The following is a 23,250-nucleotide window of genomic DNA, read 5'->3' on the forward strand; positions in this document are numbered from 1 at the left end:
TGCCAAAGGCCTGTGACTGCTGACCACAAAGCTATGGAGAGGGCCCCTAGGGGCTGGTGATACACTTGGGAGTCTAGAAAGGCCATTGAGGCAGTGAAGACCACGGGCGCAGTCACCCATGTACCCAGAGGCATGTCTAGTACCGCTAGAGTGGAAGGACTCCTCTTTGAACAACAAGGGCTGAAGGAGAAGACTATGGCGGTGCCAAAGAGCCCTGAACAGGAGGCAGGTGCTGAGCCAATGAAGCATGGGGCCACTGCTGGGGATAATGAGGACTGCCCAGTCCTGAATAGTACCCATGTTTCAGTGCTGCATTCCCAAACAGGACAAGGAGCATAGCCAGTGACTTGACAGAGGGGAGCACAGGGCATTGCATTTCGGCACCAAAGAGAGCTGGGTACCAGGCCTCAGTGCCAGTAAGACTTGAGTCTCACACCTTGGTGCCACGGAGAGGAAAGGCTCCTGTCTCTGCACCATGAAGTAATGCACCTCCTGTCTCGGTGCCCTGTATGCTTCCTGTGCTAACTGTGCCAGGACTCTGTCCAGGGAGAGCAGCATGCCAACCAGCGCCAGTCCAGAGAAAAGGGAAATGTGCAACAATGAGGCACTCCCTGTGAGAGGAGCTGCCTGGCCAGTGTTGGAGGCCTTGGTTAAGGGGCTGTGAATTCCATCAGCATCAAGAGTGTGGGGTGGTGAAGGCTCCAACAGGTCTACCACTTCACTGTCAGTGGGGGAGCCACCCAGTGACAGACTCAATGGTGCTTGGGTTACCAGAGTCAGCAGTACAACTTCCCTCAGCTTCAAGGAGCTATGAGCCAGAGGGAGCTTCGTGGATCTCAGAGGGAAGTGCTCTCTTGGGCACTACGGAGAGTGAGCAGTGCCGGGGCTCCTTGGCAGAATCCTGGGCCTGCAGTTTGTCTCACATCAATTCCAGAGTGCAGAATACCAATGCATTTGGGCCCAGATAACCAGAGCACACTGTCGAGAGCTGCCTCCATTTGCACCTGCCTCACTCGAAAGTCTCCTTTTTTCTGAGCTTGAACAACATGCAAATTATGCAATGATCAGCCTGATGACCTTCCCCCGAGACAACAGAGAATTGAGTTTTGGGGGTCACTGTTAGGCATAGGCTTACAGCCAGAAACGTAAGCCTTAAACCCTTGGGCCTGTGGCATAGCACACCAGCCAAGGTGGACATTAGTAAGCTAATTACCACCCTACCAATGAAACGTACACTAACAAACAGCAGAAAACAAGCAACAAACAAGTAGTAAACTAAGCTATGGTGACAGTGCAGAGTACTTCCAATGCACCAGGGACGATAAGAAGGAACTCAGGGGTAAGGGGGTTCACAGAAAGGTGATATGACATGCCGGTGCTACTCCAGGGGGCTCCCTGGATGACACAACAGATGCTCTTAGGGCAAAACTTTCCAATGTCAGTGCACTTGGCACGAGCACAGCTAAATGGACTGAAGTAAAAAAACACCTCTAAGAGCTAATTGATCTAGAGCAGTGCAATTATCTTAAAGGCATGCAAATTCTAATAAGTATTGGCTGGTAGTCCTATGAGAGGACCATTTATCTTTAACCAATAGCTTAATCACAAATTTCTGTATCTTTGACTATCTTAAACCACATTTTCTAAAACCAATGTCTTTTTCTGTTTTCTCTTACCTTTACACAGTTTTCACAAGTTTGAGCTTCAAACTCTTCAACTAAATTGCAGTCTTCCACTGCAACTTTAGTTATATAATGTTTATCTGTAGGTAGAAATTAGTAGGTAATAGGGAAAAAAGCCAACAATAGATTTAACCACTTGCTTTTAACAGAGAACTGGGTCTGTCCCACGAAAGCTCATCCCCTAATAAATTACTCTGTTAGTCTTCAAAGTGTTACTGGACTGCTTTTTTGTTTTGATAGTATGTAGACCAGCACGGCTCTCTCTCTGATGCTTTTAACAATCACTGTATATTCTATAACTGAAAATAGGATGTGACAAGCAGATAAGCAATTTCAATGAAGTCAGCGATACCACTCACATATTTGAAGCCAGCATGTATTTAAGTACATTCCTAAAATCAGGCCAAATCATTTCCTTTTATATTAAACTCCAAGCTGTGTCATCCTCAGGACATAACAGAAGAATCTAAGCTTTTAAATCCACAAAGCAAAACCTTAATACACAAAACTTTAAGAGGATCTCAAAACAGCTTACTCCTCAGTGTCATTTTCTATTACAACAGAACTTTTTCCTCAGTTAAATTCTTTTATATCAGAACAATTTATTCAAAAGTTTCATGAAGCTGACACATATATAAAATTCAATTCTAATCACAGTAAAACAACAAATAGATACACACGTTTTAGCTATCACAGCCCCATAGTAGACTGGATAGCAATTAAAGGGTTTCACTGAACATTTTGTTTCAGCTAAGTATTTCATTTGGATGACAGAGTAACAATCTTTCACTCTGCCACTGTCATATGGTTTAGAATATCCACACAAAATACATGTAATGTTGCTTACTAAATCCATTATCATTTAAAGAGACCTTGGGAACTTAGAAAAAAATTAGCTAGATGAATACTAGAGGGTATCTACCCCGAAACAATTCCATGAAGGATAAGAGCTTAAATTTAAACCCAAGCAGGCTCTGACTTTAAAGCTAATTACTTACTAGTTTGGAATATTTTAAAAATGAAAAAAATAGTTTCTAAAAAAATCTCTTTCAGTTTCAGTGTACAGGAATATTGTCTTTTAATGGAGAACCCACACCCACATAGCATCACAAGAGCGAAAGCTTCCTGAACAAGATTTAAAAAAATTCTGATCAAATTTTGATCACATCCAACTCATACTATTTCCAAATGTTATGAATTTTTTTAACTTTGAAACTGACTTACCATTAGCTTCCAAAGTGAACTAATATTATAAATGTATTAATGTACTTAAGACACTGTCAAACTTATGGACTACTATTTAAATTTTTTTTAATGTATTTCAGATATTTTATTGAATGTGCTAGTGATTAATTTCCTTATAATTAGATATAAACCATTATATTTGTTCTTTTGTTACAATGAAGTCTTCCATCAAATGTTAGATCAGCTTTGTTTCCTTTAATAGTCATTCTTGCAAAGGAACATAAAAGAAAAACTGATTTATTACAGCTCTTAGAAAAATTTAAAAAAAAAATCTCAGGCCAAGTAGGATTTAAATTCCAATGTCATTGATGACGAAGCACATCTCAGTTATCAACAGCTTATTTTAATACAATAGAGGATATCATACAATTGGAAGTAGCAGCAAAAACAACAAGAAACGTTGGTGTAAAGCTGGGTATTTCAAAGGTAAGACTGCTAAACTGACTAGAGACTGCTCCAACTCCTACAAGGCCTCTGGTGGACGACTAGTCTTTAAGGCTTCACCAACGTCCCTCCCTCACCCCACCATGGTCACAAGTTTGTAACTGCATGGGTTTTAAAATTTAAAAAACAAACAAAAAAAAGCCCCCTCATGAACCTGCATATTACTCCTTCATACTGTTCAGGACTTTTGATCCTGGAAATACATAATCCACAGACAAAGGTCTTGTCCCTAGAGTGAAGCTTGAAAAGAACAGATTCAGAGACGGGCATTTTGAGTCCCCTCCTTCCAGATGCTTCCTAGGAAACGTGCTCAGTGATCAATTCACTCTCGTTTTATCACACTTTCTAAAAATCCCTTGAGGGTCATAATACTTCAAGGGTTACACTAGACAAGTCACCTACACAGTTCACTTACAATCCCACATCACCAAATATTTATATTATTAACATGAGCATGACACTGCATACCACATTCTTCATGGTCTTCATCATATGGTATAAGATGGATCATGTGAGAGATCATTAGAAAAATTATGAGTTACTGAATATGATTCTCCTGTTTGTATGCATGTATCATTTCTGTATCTGAAGTTGGAATACTGACTATGTATTCATTAAAAGTATGTTTTCAGCTGGGGAACACCCACCAAACAGACTGCAATCAGTATAGATCACAGGTCCTCAAACTGTGGACTGTGCACCACCAGGGGTCCATGAGTTCCATTCAGGTGATCCACAGATAATTCCCTCTAAGAGGCACACACTTGTGCAGCCACACACATAACAAGGGTTGATCATCTGATTAATGGCTTGCAAATGTAGCTCAATTAACTAGGTCCCTAAACCCTCACATATAAAGTGAAGTTTGGTGGCCTTGGGGAGAACAGGAGGCAGATTAGAGAAATAGTGGGGAAGGTGAACTGAGAAAAGGTGGGGTTGGAGAATTTGCAATGTACAGCAGCCAGAAAAAGAAGTGACCTTCCCCAGCTCAAGGGCCGTAGCTGCTAGGAAAAGATGGACCTCCTTCCCAGACTCAGTTGTTGATTCTATGGCGGGGAAGAGACATCTACTGATCATAAAATATGAATTGTGTGCTCCTATTTATAGGAAAAGGGTGTTTATTATTATTAAAGGTTTTAGTGACAGAGAGGTAGCTGTGTTAGTCTGTATTCTATCAAAACAAAAAAGCAGTCAAGTAGCACTTTAAATTCTAACAAAATACTTTATTAGGTGATGAGATTTCGTGGGACAGACCCACTTCTTCAGATTAAAGGTTTTATATAGACCTTTTATGCAAACCACTTTAAATCCTTAGCTAATGGTACAAATAATACTGAGAAAGATCATTAAGTTGTCCACTGAGACCCTCAGCAATCTGCAAGTAGTCTGCAAAAAAAAAAAAATTTTGCAAACCACCAATCTAGAAAGGTTGCTGGAAGGAAGACCCATTAGAGAGAAAAACAGGTCTCACATGATGCTGATCATTGAGAAAAAGATATCTCCCTGAGTCTGACGTAAAGTGCCTCTGACATTGCTGACACATGCCTACAGAGACATGTGACTCAGTCACATGATACTGGACTCCATCTTGGAATACCAATGCTTTTCAAGTGATCAGCATGGGAACTAAAGTTGAAGATAAAGGGTTCCCACCATATACAAAGCTATTTAAAGGGAGTGACATCATTCTGGTTTCTCTCTGCCCAAAGAAGCACTTTGCGACACCCAATAACATGGACTGAACTAGACAAAGACTGGACTCAATCTTGAAGGATTTCTAGCCTGGAAAAGGTATTTTTAAACTCCAAGCAAGAGCAGCTTACCTTCAAGAATCTCTGCAATCTGCGTAAAACAACACAAGGTGAAAAACTGCTACTTGCAACCAGTTTCTTTAGTATCTTTAGCTTAGATTCCATGTTGATTATATTTTCTAAGCAATTTGCTTTCATCTGTTTGCAACACTTAAAATCACTTAAAATCTGTTTTTGTGCTCTCTAAAACCAGTTTGTGGAATTTATAACTGGGGTGCAAAAAGCTGTGTACATCATCTTCTGCATTAATGGAGAAAGCAAACAGTCATGTAGCACTTTAAAGACTAACAAAATAATTGATTAGGTGATGAGTCTTTAAAGTGCTACATGACTGCTGGTTTGTTTTGGTAGAATACAGACTAACACTGTCATTAATGGAGAGATTCAATTTCAACAAGTTTACGCTGCACAGTTCTCAGTGAAGGAAGTGATGATACAAGGATGAGTTCTCACTCACTTGAGTGCTCCAATTCCTTAGCTGACCTTTCCCTCTACAGTGCTGATCTCAGCCTCTGTATGAAATAGTGTATGTATGCTGGAAGGAGGTTTGAGAGCCTGTCACAGCAGCACAGGGTAAAGAGAACTAAGGCTGGCAGGCAAGATGAGGTCAGTGGCACTCCGATTCCAAGGGGCAACCCGGGGGGAACTGTCACCATGAGATCCTATCATCTTCAAAAGCTAATTTAATAAGGTGCGGCCCATTTCAGTGATACTTGTCCAGAATATTGCATGAAATTGCCACACTTGTCACAAGGATTGTACTTACAGTTAACAAAGAAAGCTTCTAGAGGAGGCCAGCAGTGATTTCCAAGTTCTTCTAATTTCCGTAAGACATTGAACTCTCCTGAACATTCCACCCAGGCAAGGGCAGCCACGATATCAAAAATGCTCTTATAAAGGGCAGAAGGTAAAGAAATTTAGCAACTATATACAATTTTACTTATATAGAATAAGCAAAGTAAAACAAAAATAAACTACTGGCAACATAATGTAACATAAAAGTACTAACAAATACAGATAGAAGAGCAGCAATGTTATGTAATGATGACAGATAAGGCCCAAGGGCAAATGTTTAGAGTGTTGCTTAGGAAAAAACAGCAGAGTATATTTTAAATACTTCATATGGATTCCACCACCCACAGAATTCAGGAAAGCTATTTTTAGTTGTTTTCAGGCACCTATGTGTTGTTTCTATGTATGCATATATGATAAACAGGAAACAACACTAAATTAGTTTGTATTTTCACAATTTAGAGCAGCCATCTCATTTTACGCACAAAGCCCAGAAAACAATAAGCTAAGACTAGGTTTAAAATTCTGAGATAAGGACAACCTTAATTTTTTTTTTGATCTAACTACTTGGTTAGATGTGACATACCAGTGATGCTAGCAGATCAGATGCCCACTTATCCCAAGGTTCCCGTGTCACAGTTGTGTCAGGATTTTATAACACCTTGGACATAATCGTCCCCGTGGGCCAAGGAATACATGCCTTTGGCTAAGTAAAAATCAGTGCAGACACATGAAATTCTAAAGTGTCACAGGCTGCCATTTAGCAGCATTACCAACAGTCACTTTTTGTCAGTTAGCTCCCCCTGTAACGTGAACTCATGAATAATTCATAACCAGGTATTTGAAATCATGGCCTCTGATTGGACGAAGGTGAAACTTTCCAGAACCTTCTGAGCCCAGGAGGACCTAGTTGAAAACTACGAAACAGAATCAAGGATATGCAAATAGGATTATGAATAATTCATGAGGTCCCTGCATATAAGCAGGAGCCTCCGAGCGCTCAGCAGCCCTGGGGGACACAGACTTGCTTCTGTTACCCTTCAGAGGGAGGCGCTGGCTGCTTTTAAGCAGTGTCCGCCGAGCCCTTAGGCCAGCCCTAAGGGGCCAAGAGCTGCATCATCTTGAGCTGATAAAAATCACTAAAGTGCTGCCGCAACACTGCGGTGCTAACAGGCCCAGGCAGCGTCAACGCACCCAAGCAGCAACGGCACTCCCAAGCAGCACCAGCGGCAAGCGGTCTCTGTGGGGTGGCGGCCAGGTGGCGAACTGGCCCGCCGCAAGGCGGGTACTGCGCATCTGGCTGCCAAACCCTGAGGCCGCCATCTTTGACACCTTCCGCCGTCGTCATACCTGCGGCGCCGCCATTTTGAACTCCAACTATTACTTCACTCATCTACTGGACTTGACTTTTCATCGGACGTGACATTTAATACTGAATTTACTACACCGGATTCGACCTTTCTTCAGGACACGTAAATTTTACCCACACACACTAACCTGGGACATCGGGGCCCCCACTGGGGGAGTAGGGGTTGCGCCCCTACGGTGTGCTGGCCCAACGGGGTCAGCACAGGACCTGAGGGCCTGACCCTTGGGGGCCAGGCCTACGAGCCCAGGATTGAAACAAAATACACAGCACATTTAATTATTAATTGTTATTTTATTAATTACTGTTCTTAATTAGTTAGTATTATTACAATTAGCATATAGTTCTATTACCAGGTTGTTCTATTGGGAAGCTTAACCCCTAATCCCTCCTACCTTTATACCCATCCTAATATAAATAATTGTGGGTGAAGGCATCAGCCACCCCGCCTCCCAATATTCCGCCAATCTCGCGTGTCCCGGGTAAGAGCCAAGGGCCTCCCGGGAACTCCTAATAATTGGTTCCCAAAAAGGAGACACGGAAGGCCTCCCATAAAATTAAAGAGGAGTAGCCTTGACCACCTCCCGGGGCCAATCTTAAGGGCAGGTCTAGCAGCCTGCCCCCGGTCGGTGGTGGGGATTAGCACCCTCACCCCGCCTATTAAATTGGTGGAAGGGATTTAAAATACCCTCACCCTTTTTACCTATCTTTTATTAATAACTTAATAATTTACCGTTTTGCCTTCCAGTCAAATAAAAATTATAAATCCATCTAGGAAACACGCCAAGGAAACAACGTATATAGTAAGTCTGTAGTTGATAAGTTTCTGGTACAAATAGTCTGTTATTTGATTGTGTTATCTTAATAAACTAGTTACTTTGTTTTCATCCATCACTGCCTCATCCTTGGTCTCGCTCTTCTGTGCCAGCCACTTCCCGCTAGGAGGCTTGGGCGGGGTCTAGTGTATACTGGGGTGGAGCCCTCCTGCCTGGGCTTGCAGCAGAGAACTGATCGGGTCCTGGGATCTGTGCTAAGGAGGCTCAAGATCTCCTTGTAAGGGCTTCATTTAAATTACCAACTTTTAATCTGTCCGCCGAGAGAAGCCCAGCAAATTGTACAGTGAGAAATACATAGCTAAAATCAGTCCTGCTCATCTGTGTCACAATTCTAATATTTGTTTTTAAAATTCTTGAATGTCTTTAGACTTCAGTGAATGCTTTTGAACTGCTTTGTGCATTAATGTCAGTTATTATATTTGTATCTGATATTGTAAACTAATATTTCAGAGGTTATGCTGTGACGCTCCGTGACTGTAAATCACTTGACAAAAAGACCTTAATTAGCCCGGGGCTCATCTTCAACAGAAAGTATTATGCCCTTCCCAAAAGGAAAAGTCCCTCGATAACGGACAGACTATTGTGGGACACTGAAGCTGAAATCTCCCTACAAATCCTCAAGAGAACAAAGACTTCTGTTGCTCTACACTCCTCCCTGGGACAGCGTGTCATGCCAGGTGGGTTCCTCCCATCAGCTCAGTTTCCAACTCAGAGTACATGGCAAGAAGGTTATAAAACTCCTAACAAAAACTAATTACATTTATGCTCTTGGACTCTGAGGACTAGGTTTTTCCAGGAATAAGCAAGCGATCCATAGCACTTAGCCTGGCTTAATCCTAAAGACGTTAAACTTGCTGATTATAAAAAATATTCTACTGCCTTTTGAAACTTACAATTGTAGCTCACTACTGTATATTTAACTCTCTGCCCTCACAAAGAACATTCCAAATTTCTTTTTCTTATTTAATAAATTTGATATTATTTATTATAGGATGGGCTGAAAGCATAATTTTTGTTGAGAGAGCTCAAGTGCAAATGACCTGGGGTAAGTGACTGGTTCTTTGGGACGCAGATTTATTTGAATATTGCTGATTCTTAGTGTAAGAGACCAATACTCACAAGAATACACTTGCCAGACTACTGAGATATCAGAGCAGCTTAGGGGATTACTTACTATGTTAATGCTATTTTAATGCCTAAGGAGTTTACATTTTAACTGGCTGGTGAAATCTAAGACTATATCTACACTACAGCATCACAGATGTACTGCTGCAACAGCAGTTGCTGTAAGGTCTCCTATGCAACTGCTCTTCGCCTCCAGGAGACAGCTTTCTCACCAGCTTAATTAAGCCACCCCCACCAAGCAGTGGTTGCTATACTACAGGAGATGCTCTCTCACCAACATAATGTTGTCCACACTGGTGCTTTCATCGTTGAAAATTATGTTGACTAGGGGTTGTGGTCCCCCCCCAAGGCCCTAACCAAAAATAGTTTTGCTGACAAAAATGCTAATGTAGACACAGCCTTGGCATGGAACTCTCAGCCAGTCTGGGCTCTGTTTCCCGTCTCCCATGAGGTTGATACTCAGGTTCTTGAATCACTTCATGCATCATTAGGTTACCAAGACAAGGTAGCTCACCAAAATGCCTTTCAATAGCTACGTCTACACTGGGATGCTACATCAAAATAGCTTATTTCAATGTACCGAAATCGAAATAAGCTATTTCAAAGAATAGCGTCTACACGTCCTCCAGGGCTGGTGCCGTCGACGTTGGGCAGCACCACATCGAAGTAGGCGCTGCAGGGGAGCATCTATACGCCAAAGCGGCCCACATCGAAATAAGGGTGCCAGGAACAGCTGCAGACAGGGTCACAGGGCGGACTAGCACTTCCCAGACAACAGCTAGCCGCTCCCTTAAAGGGCCCCTCCCAGACACACTTGCACTAAACAGCACAAGATTCACAGAGCCAACAACTGGTTGCAGACCCTGTGCATGCAGCATGGATCCCCAGCTGCAGCAGCAGCAGCCAGAAGCCCTGGGCTAAGCGCTGCTGCACACAGTGACCATAGAGCCCCGCCGGGGCTGGAGAGAGCATCTCTCAACCCCTCAGCTGATGGCCGCCATGGTGGACCCCACTATTTCGATGTTGCGGGACGTGGATCGTCTACACATGCCCTACTTTGACGTTCAACGTCGAAGTGGGGCGCTATTCCCATCTCCTGATGGGGATAGCGACTTCGACGTCTCACCGCCTTACATTGATTTCAACTTCGAAATAGCGCTCGCCACGTGTAGATGTGGCGGGTGCTATTTCGAAGTTGGTGCGGCTACTTCAAAGTAGCCGGCACGTGTAGACGCGGCTAATAAGTAGCATTTTTCATATACTGTTACTTTTTACGGGTGCTACAGATCACCACTAGTAAATTATGAAGCTTTCCTCAAATCCTTGCCTGACACCAAACAAGGGAGGACATTTTTGGTATAGCAGTATAAAACAAAATTATTTTTAAAACTATTTTCTTCATTACATGGGAAGAACTTGCCTGTAGCCATTAGCCAATCATTGCTCCTTGTGAGGAACTTAATATTATTCAGCATAGTAAATACCCACTGTGATATTGAGCCCCACTGAGCCAATTGCCACTTATCAGCAATGTTCTTCGCAAGCAGCTCTCTTTCCTCAAATTTGACAAACCCGCTACATTCACTACACAGGGTAGCATGCGAGTTCTCTACTGAAAGCTTGTATCTTACTGACAGTTATCATGTGGTGGGTGTATAAATTAAGCATGCATGGTTCTGAAGTGAAAGCGAGTCACCAGGAAATAATGTGTCTTGGTAATGGCCAGTTGAAACAGGCTAAGTTGTCAAAGAATGTTCCAAAGCTTTTTTCTAAAGAAGCGGGGTTGATTAGAGAGTATCTGTTGGTTGGAATGTTCAGTCAGTGTTCTCAGAACAGATTTTGTGAATTTAGAGTATTATTTTATTTACTATTAAATAAACGCATTTCCATCAAGAACTCCACCATGAAGCCACTGAAAGCTCCATGCCAGTCCCAAGCCTGGATGAAGGAGGACAGTTGGTCAGATGTGTGTTGATGCGCTGACTGTTAAACAACAATACGAATGAAATCTGATGCCAGTACAACTAAATGTTAAAAGATGCCGGCTCAGACGTCGCCCGCATAAACAAGGTCCGCGATAACAACTGAGCAATCAGGGTTGGGTCGACAAGTTGGCTACCGAAAGAAAATCACAGCTAACACATATGCTATCCATTGGAACATGGAATGTCTGAATACTGTGGGCAACTGGAAAATTAGAGCTGCTTCAGAAGGAGATGGAGAGATACCGATGTGATATACTTGGACTGGCAGAGATGCGTTGGACGGGATCAGGAGAGATATGCGGTTGTGAAGTCATTTGGTCAGGAAACGAAACAAAGCATGAAGCAGGAGTTGGATTCCTTCTTAGCAAAACAACTAGAAGAGCATTATTAGGGTACAAACCGGTGAGTGCAACAATGATGGTAGCGAGATTCGAAGCAAAACCATTCAACATCTCAGTCATTCAGGTGTATGCACCCACGTCAGACGGTACAGAGGAAGAGATTGAGCTATTCTATAAAGACTTGACAAAGATGGTGGAGGAGACACCGAAGAAAGATATGTTGATCATCGGAGGAGATAGGAGCGCGAAGGTTGGAACAGATAATGAAGGTTGGGAGAGAGTCATGGGAAGGTCTGGCTATGGAGAAAGAAACGAACAAGGTGAGAAACTCCTAGAGTTTGCTAGAGAGCATGAGATGGTGATCTGCATCATGAGAGTCCAACAAAAGGACTGTAGAAAGTGGATGTGGCGATTGAATGATGGGAAGTCCAAGAACATGATAGATATGATTTTGATAAGAAGAAGATGGATAACATCAGTGCCGAACTTTCCAAAGAGCAGACATGGACTCAGACCACAGTCTAGTGATCGCAAACATCAAGATAAAACTCAAAAGAAAACCTAAGACACTGTTTAAGAAAAGAAGAGATGTGGTGAGGCTATGTGAGGAAGAAACAGGGCATGCATACAGAACAGCACTTGAAGAGAAGATTAAGAATATCACCACAGAGAAAGACCTAGATAAGAGAGTCGGAGAGATAGCCATTGCTATAGCAGAGGCAGTTGAGCAGACTGTTCCAGAAGAAGAAAAGATTAATAAGAAGTGGATTACCCAGAAGACACTGAAGTTGGTTCAAGAGAAGAGAGCACTGAAGATCAGAAGAGATGCTTCTGAGATAGCAGAACAGCAATATAGGATGAAATGCAATGAGGTAAGGAAACCACCCAGAAAGGATAAGGAGAAATGGTTAGAAGAGCAATGTGAAGATATTGAGAGGTATTACGGCGAATGTAAGACCAGGGAGGTGAATAAGACAATTAGGAATATTAATAGGAAATGGCAATGGAAGCAGATGGCAATCAAAGATGAGAACGAAGAAGTGCTCATGATCAGGGAGAAGATTGTGCACCGATGGACAAGATATTGCACCGATCTATACAAAGCACAGTTGAACCTGAATGTCTCAGAGAGACTGATTAAAGAATTGAAAGAGATATCTCCCCCGAGCACTGAGAGCAAGACCGATATTTTGAGGGAGGAAGCAGAAAAAGCAGTGAAACGACTAAACAACAACAAGAGCCCTGGAAATGATAAGATCATGGGAGAGATGATCAAATACAGTGGAGAAAGCATGATTCCGGAAATACGCTAGCTATGTAATATAGCATGGAAAGAAGGGAAGGCACCTAAGGAACGGACAAGACCTGTGCTAGTGAAAATTCCCAAGAAAGAAAGTAAATTGGAGTGCAAGAACTACCGAACGATTGCCTCAATGAATCATCTGGGTAAGGTGCTGATGACGATACTGACTGAGAGATTAAGATCACAGATATAAGAACATACAGCAGACGAGCAAGCAGGGTTCAGAAAAGACAGAAGTACCATACAGCAGATATTGGCACCAAGAATGATAGCGGAGAAAGCTCAACGAAAGAACAAAAACGTATACACTTGCTTCTTCAATTTTCAAAAGGCATTTGACAGTATAGATCAGAAGGTTACTTGGGCGGTGCTGGAGTAATAAGGAGTGGATAGCAGACAGAGTTGTTGAAGGATATCAGTGATAATGTGGAGACAGCGGTGAGAACATGCGGGGTGTTGGGAAGTTGGTTTAAAAGAAGCAGAGGTATGAGACAAGGAGATCCAATATCGCCAAGTATCTTCATTGTGCATCTGGAGAGACTGACGGACAAGATTAAGGAAGAGGCAGAAGGGATATCTGTGCACGGGAAAAGAATTAACAACTTGAGGTTTGAGGACGATATAGTTATCATTGAGGAAGATGAAGAGAAGCTAGCGAAAACGGTGTGGGTGTTAAACGAAGAAGGGAAGCGGTACAGACTGATTATAAACATTGATAAAACAAAAACAATGGTATTTGGAGATAAAGAAATAGGAAGGAAGATCAGTGTTGATAGTATTGAACTAGAAAATGTAGAGAAGTTCACATATCTGGGGAGCAACATGACGTATGATCTAGACTGTAAGAAGGAAATAGCAACTAGAACAGCAAAAGCAAGAGCGAGTTTGAAGGTGATGAATAAGATCTGGAAAAGCAAAGCAATTAGCTGAAGAACGAAGCTGGGCGTCTTGAAAACGTGCATATTCAGCAGCATGTTGTACGGATGTGAGGCATGGGTGATAAAGAAAGGTTACTCACCGTAGTAACGGTGGTTCTTCGAGATGTGTCCCCGTGGGTGCTCCACATTAGGTGTCGGGCTCGCCCGGCGCCGCAGATCGGATCTTCCAAGCAGTTTCTGCCGGACCGCGCATGCGCCGGTGCGCGCCGCTCCCCCGCGCGCTCCCGGCCATGTGCGCGATCCGGTCCCCGCCAGTTCCTTGACCAACCGCCTCGGATGCTCCTGCAAAACACTAAACAGAGATCCGGAGCGGGGAGGATGGGCGGGTAGTGGAGCACCCACGGGGACACATCTCGAAGAACCACCGTTACTACGGTGAGTAACCTTTCTTTCTTCTTCGAGTGTCCCCGTGGGTGCTCCACATTAGGTGACTACCCAGCAGTAACCCAAGATAGGAGGTGGGTAATCGGATTATGTGCAGCTTGTCCCCGAGAGGACCGCTGCCAAGAGACGGGTATCCTCTTGGAATACCCTGTGAAGGGCGTAATGTTTGGCGAAGGTGTCACAGGATGACCAGGTCGCCACTCTGCAAATGTCTTTTAGCGCAACGCCCTTGAAAAAAGACTGTTGATGCTGCCACCGCCCTAGTGGAATGAGCCCTGGGCGTGGCCAGTAAAGGAGTCTTTTTGAGTTTGTAGCACATTTTTATGCAAGATACGATGTGCTTAGAGATTCTCTGCGAAGAGAGACATTCTCCTTTTGATTTGGGAGCGATAGAGACTAGGAGCCTATCCGTTCTCCGGAAGGACTTGGTCCTGTCCATATAGAAAGCTAGCGCCTGCTCACGTCCAGGAGGTGTAGGCGCACCTCTTTGTTAGAGTTATGAGGCTTTGGATAAACAAGGGTAAACAATAGGTTCGTTAGTATGAAACTGAGAAAGAAACTTTAGGAACAAAGGCTGGATGCAGCCGTATGGTTACCGCCTCCTTGGAAAAACAGCGCAGGGCGGCGTTGCCATAACTGCCTCAAGCTCGCTCACCCTGCGAGCTGACGTGATTGCGAGAAGAAAGGTCGTCTTCATCATAAGGAGGCGGAGGGAAACCGTGGCCAAAGGCTCAACGGTGGTCCCCTTTTCGCATTAAGCACCAGGTCCGAGTTCCACAGAGGTGGAAGCGGTTTCTGAGGGGGGTATAGGCTTACCAGCCCTTTGAAGAACCTGGTAACCATGGGATGGGCGAACACCGTGTGCCCTTCCTCTTCGTGTCTGAACACCAAAATGGCGGCCAGGTGGACCTGAAACGAGGATAGCGAGAGTCCTCCTCTCTTGAGGTCCAGTAAATACTCTAATATCACAGCCATAGGCACCGAAAGGGGGCTAGCTGTTTGGTAGAACACCATGCCGTAAAGCGAGTCCATTTCTGCTTGAAGGTCTTCCTGGTGGAAGTCCTTCTGCTACTTTCTAGGACTTGCTGCACTTCCTCCGTACATGTGCTCTCTAGGGAGCTGAGCCATGGATTAAGCACGTTTGTAGTCGCAGGCTTTGGGGGTGCGGATGCACTATGGACCCCTGGGCTTGCGTGAGCAGATCCCGCGCCACCGGAGGGGACCTCGGTGGCCGGTCCGACATGCGCAGGAATAGGGGGAACCATTGCTGTCGATCCCACGTTGGGACTATCGGGATCATTCAGGTTCCTTCCCTCCTGGCTTTCTGCAACACTTTGTGGATGAGCACTGTGGGAGGGAAAGCGTAAAGCAGGGGGCCCCTCCATGAGATCGCGAAGGCATCCCTCAGGGACCCCCGTCCCAGTCCTGCCCTGGAGCAGAATCGTGGGCACTTCTTGTTGTGCTGAGTAGCAAACAGGGTCTATCTGGGGAAAAACCCCATGCGTGGAAAAATCGGTTGCAGCAGATCGGGACGGATCTGCCACTCGTGCGTGAGTGCGAAACGCCTGCTCAGCTGGTCTGCCTTCACATTGCGAGCGCCTGGTAAGTACGAGGCTTTCAAGGTTACATTGTTGGCGATGCAGCAGTTCCACAACCGGACTGCTTCTACACATAAGGCACGGGACCGAGCTCCTCCTTGCCGATTTATATAAAACATGGTGGAGGTATCGTCTGTACTGATCCCGACTACCTTGCCTTTCAGTTGGTCTCGAAAGTGTCTGCAGGCGTTGAACACTGCTTTGAGCTCCAGTATATTTGTGTGCAGTGACTGCTCCATAGAGGACCACAGCCCTTGCGTCACCTCTTCGCCCATGTGTGCTCCCCACCCTATGAGGGGGGCATCTGTAGTAAGAAAAACCAATACGTGTGGTTGGTGGAAGGGTACCCTTGTTAGCAGGTTCTCGGGGTTTACCCACCATTGCAGGGATTTGCGCACCTCCGTTGTGGGCGACGCCATCCTGTGAACAGTGTGTGCTGCCGGTTTGTATACGCTCGCCAGCCAATGCTGCATGCTGCGCATGTGTAACCTGGCGTTCTGTTCTACGAAACGTTGCTGCTGCCATGTGGCCCAGCGGCTGTAAGCACGTCAGAACCGGCACCATAGGGCTGAAGGTGAAGCCTTGCGCGAGGGAGCCGATGGCCCGAAAGCGAGTCTCTGGTAGATACGCCCTCGCTGTAATAGAATTTATGCGTGCCCCTACGAACTCTATGTCCTGTGTGGGGTCTGTCTTTGATTTTGTCAGATTGATAAGCAGGCCGAGCGAAGAGAACGTGCCTGCTGTGACACATATTATGCGTAGTACCTCCTCCTTTGAGGCCCCTTTGAGTAGGCAGTCATTCAGATACTGGAATATAAATACCCCCTGTCTGTGCAGGTAGGCTGACACCACTGCCAAGGTCTTGGTGAAGACTCTGGGGGCTGAGGAGAGCCCAAACGGTAGGACCTTGTAAGTCGAGGGCTGCGAACCAATCTCCATCGTCTAGTGCCGTAAGGATGGAGGCGTTTGTGATCATCCGAAAACGTTGCTTGCGCAGGTACCGGTGAGGCCTCGAAAAACTAAGATGGACCTCCCCGTGAGGAAGTACCTCGAGTAGAACCCTCTCCCTTGCAGTTGCTCCGGCACTCTTTCCACTGCCCCTACGAGCATGAGATGGTCTACCTCCTGCTTGAGCCTCGCTACATGGGAGGTCTCCTGGAGGTGGGGCCCCGGGTGGAGGTCATGGCGGTGGGAGCAACTGGGAGGGGATGGCGTACCCCGTGGCTATGATCTCCAGCACCCATGTGTCTGTGGTGATCCTTTGCCACTGGTTATAAAATGGTCGGATGATGGCCTTGAGCACTGGTTTCGTGCCCTCTGGAAGCGAGTCCATGAGGGAGGTCAACCTAATGTGGTTGTTGAAATTATGGTTCGCTAGATGCGCTGCGTAATTTGCCATTGGCAACAGTAGCGTGGAGGAGGAGTAGACCTTTCTGCCCAACAGCTCTAGCTTTTTGGCATGTTTGTTTATTCCCCCACGTTGCGACGACTCCGCCACCAAAGAATTTGGTTGTGGGTGGCTGAACAGGAACTCCATGCCCTTCGTGGGCACGAAGTATTTTATTTTATTTTTTTTTTTTTTCGCTCTTTTGTGGACAGGCGGAATAGTCGCAGGAGTCTGCCATATCATAGTGGCAGGCTCCAAGATTGCGTCATCAGCGGTATTGCTATTTTGGAGGAGGCCGGAGGTCTCAGATTTTTGAGGAGCTTATGGTGTTGCTCTTGCACCTTTGCTGTCTGGAAGCCTTGCGTGAAGGCCACCCTCGTAAAACAGCTCTTGGAACTGTTTGAGATCGTCCGGAGGATGGACGCCCCCCGGGGCCGTAGCCTCATCCGGGGAGGAAAGCGAGGAACCGCTGGGGTACGTCTTTCTGGACCCTTCCGGTTCCTGCTGATGATGGTACACCCTCTCACTAGAGGTGTGCGAGGAAAAATCTCGGGGTTCCATAACCAGTCCCCCCTGAGATGCTTAAGTCTCTGTCCCCGGTCACAATTGCCCTTGGGGGTACGAGATCGTTCGTAGGGATCTTTCCCTAGTAGATTGCCGATGGTGTCTATGCCCTGCGTGGTAGGGGCGACCACGGCAGTATAAGCACTGGTCTTGGGAAGGTGACCTAGACCACTCCCTTGGTGCATACCCTTTGCGTCTGGGGGAGGGAGACCGTCGAGACCCTGGAGAGAGCGACTTTGCCTAATAGTCCAGCGGTTCAAATCCCAGGAAGGGTGGAGGTGGTCCCAGCCAGGGTGAGGCTGGTTGCAGAAATGGAGAAGGGGGCTCCGGGTAGGCCAAGGTGGGGGGGACCCCTGCCTTCTAGTTGGAGTCTGCAACATAGCGGAGGGCTGTGAGAAAGCAACTACACAGCCCTGTGCGGAGAGGGGCTGCAATGCCTCCTCTTGTGTGCAGTCTTCCCCCGCCCTTGAGGAGGTAACTCCGCCCCTGACATACAGCGGATCCCGGCCCCGTCCGCACCGAGCTCGGCACACTCGAAGTCGGTGCCGCATGTGCGGTGTCCTTCGGTGTCGGCAGGCTGCGTGCCTGCGCGCTCTGCACCGCCGGTTTTCCGGGGGTCGGTGGTACCAGCGCTTGTTTAGCCGCCGCCCTGCCTGCGGTGCGGGGCGGGGCGGCTGGCTGATTATCGAAGGGTGAGCCGCTTGCACGTGGCTCTCCGTGCCGCCGCCGATCAGCTGTTGTTGCGGCTGGGGGCTGCTCGCTCCTCCCGTCCCGCTCGTTGTTGCTGCCGGCAGGGATCGGGCTGGGGGGCATACAGGGCATTCCGGCGTCCGCACCGAGCTCGGCACGCTCAAGGGCGGTGCCGCACGTGCGGTGTCCTCCAGTGCCGGCAGGCTACGTGCCTGCGCGCTCTGCACCGCCGGTTCCCCAGGGGTCGGTGCCGCTGCCTGCGGTGCCGCTGGTACCAGCGCTTGTTTAGCCGCCGCCCTGCCTGCGGTGCGGGGCGGCTGGCTGATTATCGGAGGCTGAGCTGCTTCCACGTGGCTCTCCGTGCCGCCGCCGATCAGCTGTTGCTGCGGCTGGGGGCTGCTCGCTCCTCCCGTCCCGCTCGCTGTTGCTGCCGGCAGGGATCGGGCTGGGGAGCATACAGGGGATTCCGGCCCCGTCCGCACCGAGCTCAGCACGCTCAAGGGCGATGCCGCATGTGCGGTGTCCTCCGGTGCCGGCAGGCTGCGTGCCTGCGCGCTCTGCACCGCCGGTTCCCCGGGGGTCGGTGCCGCTGCCTGCGGTGCCGCCAGTACCGGCGTTTGCTTAGCCGCCGCCCTGCCTGCGGTGCGGGGCGGCTGGCTGAGTATTGGAGGCTGAGCCGCTTCCACGTGGCTCTCCGTGCCGCCGCCGATCAGCTGTTGCTGCGGCTGGGGGCTGCTTGCTCCTCCCGTCCCGCTCGCTGTTGCTGCCGGCAGGGATCGGGCTGGAGATACTTTCCTCCGTTTCTGCGCTGATGGAGTGAGGGAGGCAGCTTTCCTTTTAAGGGCCCCGGAGGGTCCCTCCTGCTGCGGCCGCTCCGGCGCTTCTGGCTGGAGGGCCTTGTCAAGAAGCAGCATTCTTTTTTTTTTTTTTTTTTTTTTTTTTAAAGCCTGAAGAGGACATTGTTGGTGAGTCTTTGTGTTTTTAAGTGGGTACTTAGCACCTTCTTTGTGCCGTTTTCCCCGTCCGATGGCCTGCCTTAGCAGGAGGGCTGATAGCCCTAGCTCCTGGCCTCCGGCGCTTGTTACTGGGACTGGCTGAGCTGTCCCTCTCCTAGCTTGTTCGTTGTTGTTGTTTTTTTTTACAAAATAACAACCGGCAAGCTTATAGTAGCCTAAGTGCCTGAAAAAACTTTAAGAAAAAAACAGATAAAGCCGTTGAATACACTACTTGGCCTTAGCCTAGTTGGATTCCGTCTGCAGCCGACGGCGGTTAAGAGGAACTGGCGGGGACCGGATCGCGCACATGGCCGGGAGCGCGCGGGGGAGCGGCGCGCACCGGCGCATGCGCGGTCCGGCAGAAACTGCTTGGAAGATCCGATCTGCGGCGCCGGGCGAGCCCGACACCTAATGTGGAGCACCCACGGGGACACTCGAAGAAGAACAAAAGATTCTAAAAGAAGAAGTTATAGAAAGATTTTGAGAATAGGATGGATGCAGAAGGTCACCTATGAGGAATTATATTGGAAGATACAGCCGAAAGAGAACCTGCTGCAGAAGGTTATAAAAGAGAAGTTACAACTATTTGGACATATTTGCAGAATGAATGACGAATGAAAAAAATCAAGACTCTAGTATTCGGCATAATGGATGGTTCGAATAGGAGAGGCAAACCCCACAGAGAATGGATAGATATAATAAAGTGGCACGGAGCTAGTCTACAGAAACTAAGCCACTCTGCACTGGATAGGGAAAGATGGAAGGAAATAGTGAGAGAGGCATCAGACACCAATGGGCACTGAGCCCACGGTTACTGATGATGTCCATCAAGACAGAATTCCATTTAAGCTAAATAAAAATACAAGTAGTGAATGATCCTGTAACAAGTTACAGCTGTGCTAGATTTATTTCTCCCACTATTAAAATAGCTGTGAGATGGTCTTCAAAATGGCAAACTATACAGCAAATTACCTTTTTCTCCCCCCATGTTAAAATGTAACTTTCCAGTTTCTGCCATCTGCATGTATTAAGAGAAAATGTCACACAGAAAATAAAATTCCATCCATGTACCAAAACTTCAAAAATGCCAGATTTAAGAAAATGTGATGTATACACTCAAATACTGTTATATATTTAATACACACACACACACACACACACACAAAATAAATTATATAGCTTGTGACTATGTAAAAAAAGAAATACTATTGACAAATGGAAAATCCATATTTGTCTTTACAGGTTTGGTTTTAAGATAAAATAACTTACGTTTTCTATTCTGGTTCCAATACTCCATATGCCATCGATAAAAAATGGATTGTTCTGGGAAAAACAAAAAACAAAAAGAAGAGGCTTTTTACCCAACCAAATGCAAAATGAAGCTGTTTACTCAATGGCGTTTCTCTGAAATGGCACATTTCCAAATGCCACATCTGAGCCATTCAAAAATGTCAGGGCTCGTTCTAAGCAACACGACAGGTTGCACTTCTCCAATCTGCTGGATCACAGATGTTGCCAGGCAAGAGAGTACCCGGCTGGGTCTGGTGCAGTAGCCCTGCCTGCCCTGCAACAGGAGGACCAGGAGCTTGAGCCCCCACCTGTCCCACGGCAGTGAGCAGTGGCAGCAGAAGCCCCCCGCAGCTGCTCTGCAGGACCAGGAGACAGCTGGCGTGCCCTGGCCTGCACTGTGGCAGCCCCAGGCAGTCAGGACTGGGGCGAGAGTCCCAGTGGAGGTATGCTGGTGGGTGGGGCCACAGTGGCCCTGGGACTACAGAACTGTCTGGGAGCAGAAGCCCTGGACTTCTCCTCATCCCGCAAACTGTCTTGTTCAGGACCTGTCAAGTCCCAACCATGCCAGACAAGGGAGGTGCAATTTGCACTTTCATGATTTGTTGAAACTTGAGGGGGAAAAAAGTGGCACCAGATAAAGAGAGCCACCAGCTTCCAACACTGCTACTGCTCTGCAGATTAAAGAAACAGCTCATGGCAGCCATTATGTCTTACACTGTAACAATATCCCCTTTATCTCAGCTCTGCTGATCCTCTCCACTTAGTACAATGCTGATAATCAAACTGACTTAAGACAGACAGAAAGACAAAATATAAGAACAGTGGGGGCTGGAGGGGGGAAGTGGGCAGAACGCTATGTATGAAGGAACACACAGAGCTCTAGCAGGAGGGAGGAGGAGGGTCACAGAAAGTTCCTGAAATTGAGGGAGGCTGGTACACATGGAACTTTTAGGAGGGATTACTAGGAATCAAGGAGCCCCATAAGAACAACGTGCTCACACAGAAGCAACAAATAGTGATACCCATTACTGCAGTGGTCCTCAACCTTTCCAGAATACTACTTGCCTTTTGGGAGGCTTATGTGTCTTGCACCAAGTTTCAGGTCTCTGAAAAACCACTTGCTTTCAAAACCAGACATAAAAATACAAAAAAGGATCACAGCACATTCTTACTGAAAAAATTGCTAACTTCCTTGTTTTTATTATATAATTAGAAAATAAAGCAGTTTAGCATACAGAATATAAAGCAGTGCAAACAAGTCACTGTATGAAATTTTAGTTTGTACTGACTTTGCCACTGCTTTTCATGAAGCCTATTGTAAAACTAGGCAAATATCTAGATAAGTTCACATACCCCCGGGAAGACCACTGTGTGCTGAGAGAGTACTCATATCCCTGGTTGAGAGCCACTGAATTACACAACCAATCTTCCATCAATCATATAATTTCTAAAATAAAAATTGTTCAATATCGCAATATATATATAAACCTACGTTATTTGGTTCATCATTTACACACATGCCCATCCACCCATAGCCCTCAGTTTTCTTTGCTGCTTTCCTCTCTCCTTTGTTTGGTGTTCCCTATCAATAGATGGTTGCTTTGGACCAGACTAGCAGCACCAGCAAGAGTAAAACTGCCAACTGTTACTGAACAAAGGAAGAGCGAAAATGACTAAGAAAAATCAACTTTATTTCACTCTGCAGGGTAGAATGACCTCTCACCTCACTGATGTGGCTGGCTCTACTGTCTATACTTCAGTCATGGCTCAAAAAATACTTTGCCATTCACTGTACAAACATATAAGAGACTTTCCTCTAATTTTTCCCACCCAAGTGGAATTAATTCATTACATGCACCAATACGGAGGTGATGTGTGATACATGACCTCCATATTAGTGCACATAATAAAATTAATGAGGTGGAGGTGAGGCCCAGGGGTTTGTAGCGCGTGAGCTGGCTCAGCTCTGGGCAGAGGGCTAGGGTGCAAGGCTGGCAGAGCTCCTCATGGGGGTGTAGGCTCTGGGATGGGGACAGGGATAAGGGGCTCAGAGCTCGAGCAGAAAGTTGGAGTGCAAGGATGTGAATGCTCAAGCTGGGGATTCAGGCTATGTGCTGAGGCTGGATTTGGCAGAGGTCTGGAATGAAGAAGGGTTCCCCAGGACTACTGCAAGGAGAGAGGATTCCCCCCAGCTCTCTCTTCTTGCAACAGCACCTGGGTAATGGAAACAGATGGGAGCCAGGGTCAGATGAGGACTGGGGCTAGGCTGCAGCTATGACCAGATGAAAGTTTCAGCCAGATGCAGGCCGAGCCGAGATCGGGGCTAGAGACACCATGACAGGGGCCAGGTCAGGACTGGGCCATCCACGGCAGGAACCAGGCTGGGGCTCGGCAGCTGCAGTAGGTTAGAGGGCAGGCTAGACTGGGGCAATCAGCCTCCAGTTGCTGCAGGTCACTGACCAAAGTGGCTTATA

General features: G+C 46.6%; 1 protein-coding gene across 5 annotated transcripts in view; it reads right to left on the minus strand.

Moving 5' to 3' along the window:
• Window positions 1–23,250, minus strand: part of TTC3 (tetratricopeptide repeat domain 3) — a 150,077-nt gene that overhangs the window by 105,518 nt on the left and 21,309 nt on the right. For all 5 annotated transcript variants that reach the window (XM_074996150.1, XM_074996167.1, XM_074996140.1 and 2 more), the window contains 3 exons: window positions 20,756–20,809; window positions 5,949–6,072; window positions 1,677–1,762 (listed from right to left, as the gene is read on the minus strand). In XM_074996150.1, the coding sequence (XP_074852251.1) occupies window positions 1,677–1,762; window positions 5,949–6,072; window positions 20,756–20,809 (264 nt within the window). The remainder of the gene's footprint in view (window positions 1–1,676; window positions 1,763–5,948; window positions 6,073–20,755; window positions 20,810–23,250) is intronic.

The sequence above is a fragment of the Carettochelys insculpta genome, chromosome 1 (assembly GCF_033958435.1).
Source record: "Carettochelys insculpta isolate YL-2023 chromosome 1, ASM3395843v1, whole genome shotgun sequence".
NCBI lineage: Eukaryota > Metazoa > Chordata > Testudines > Carettochelyidae > Carettochelys > Carettochelys insculpta.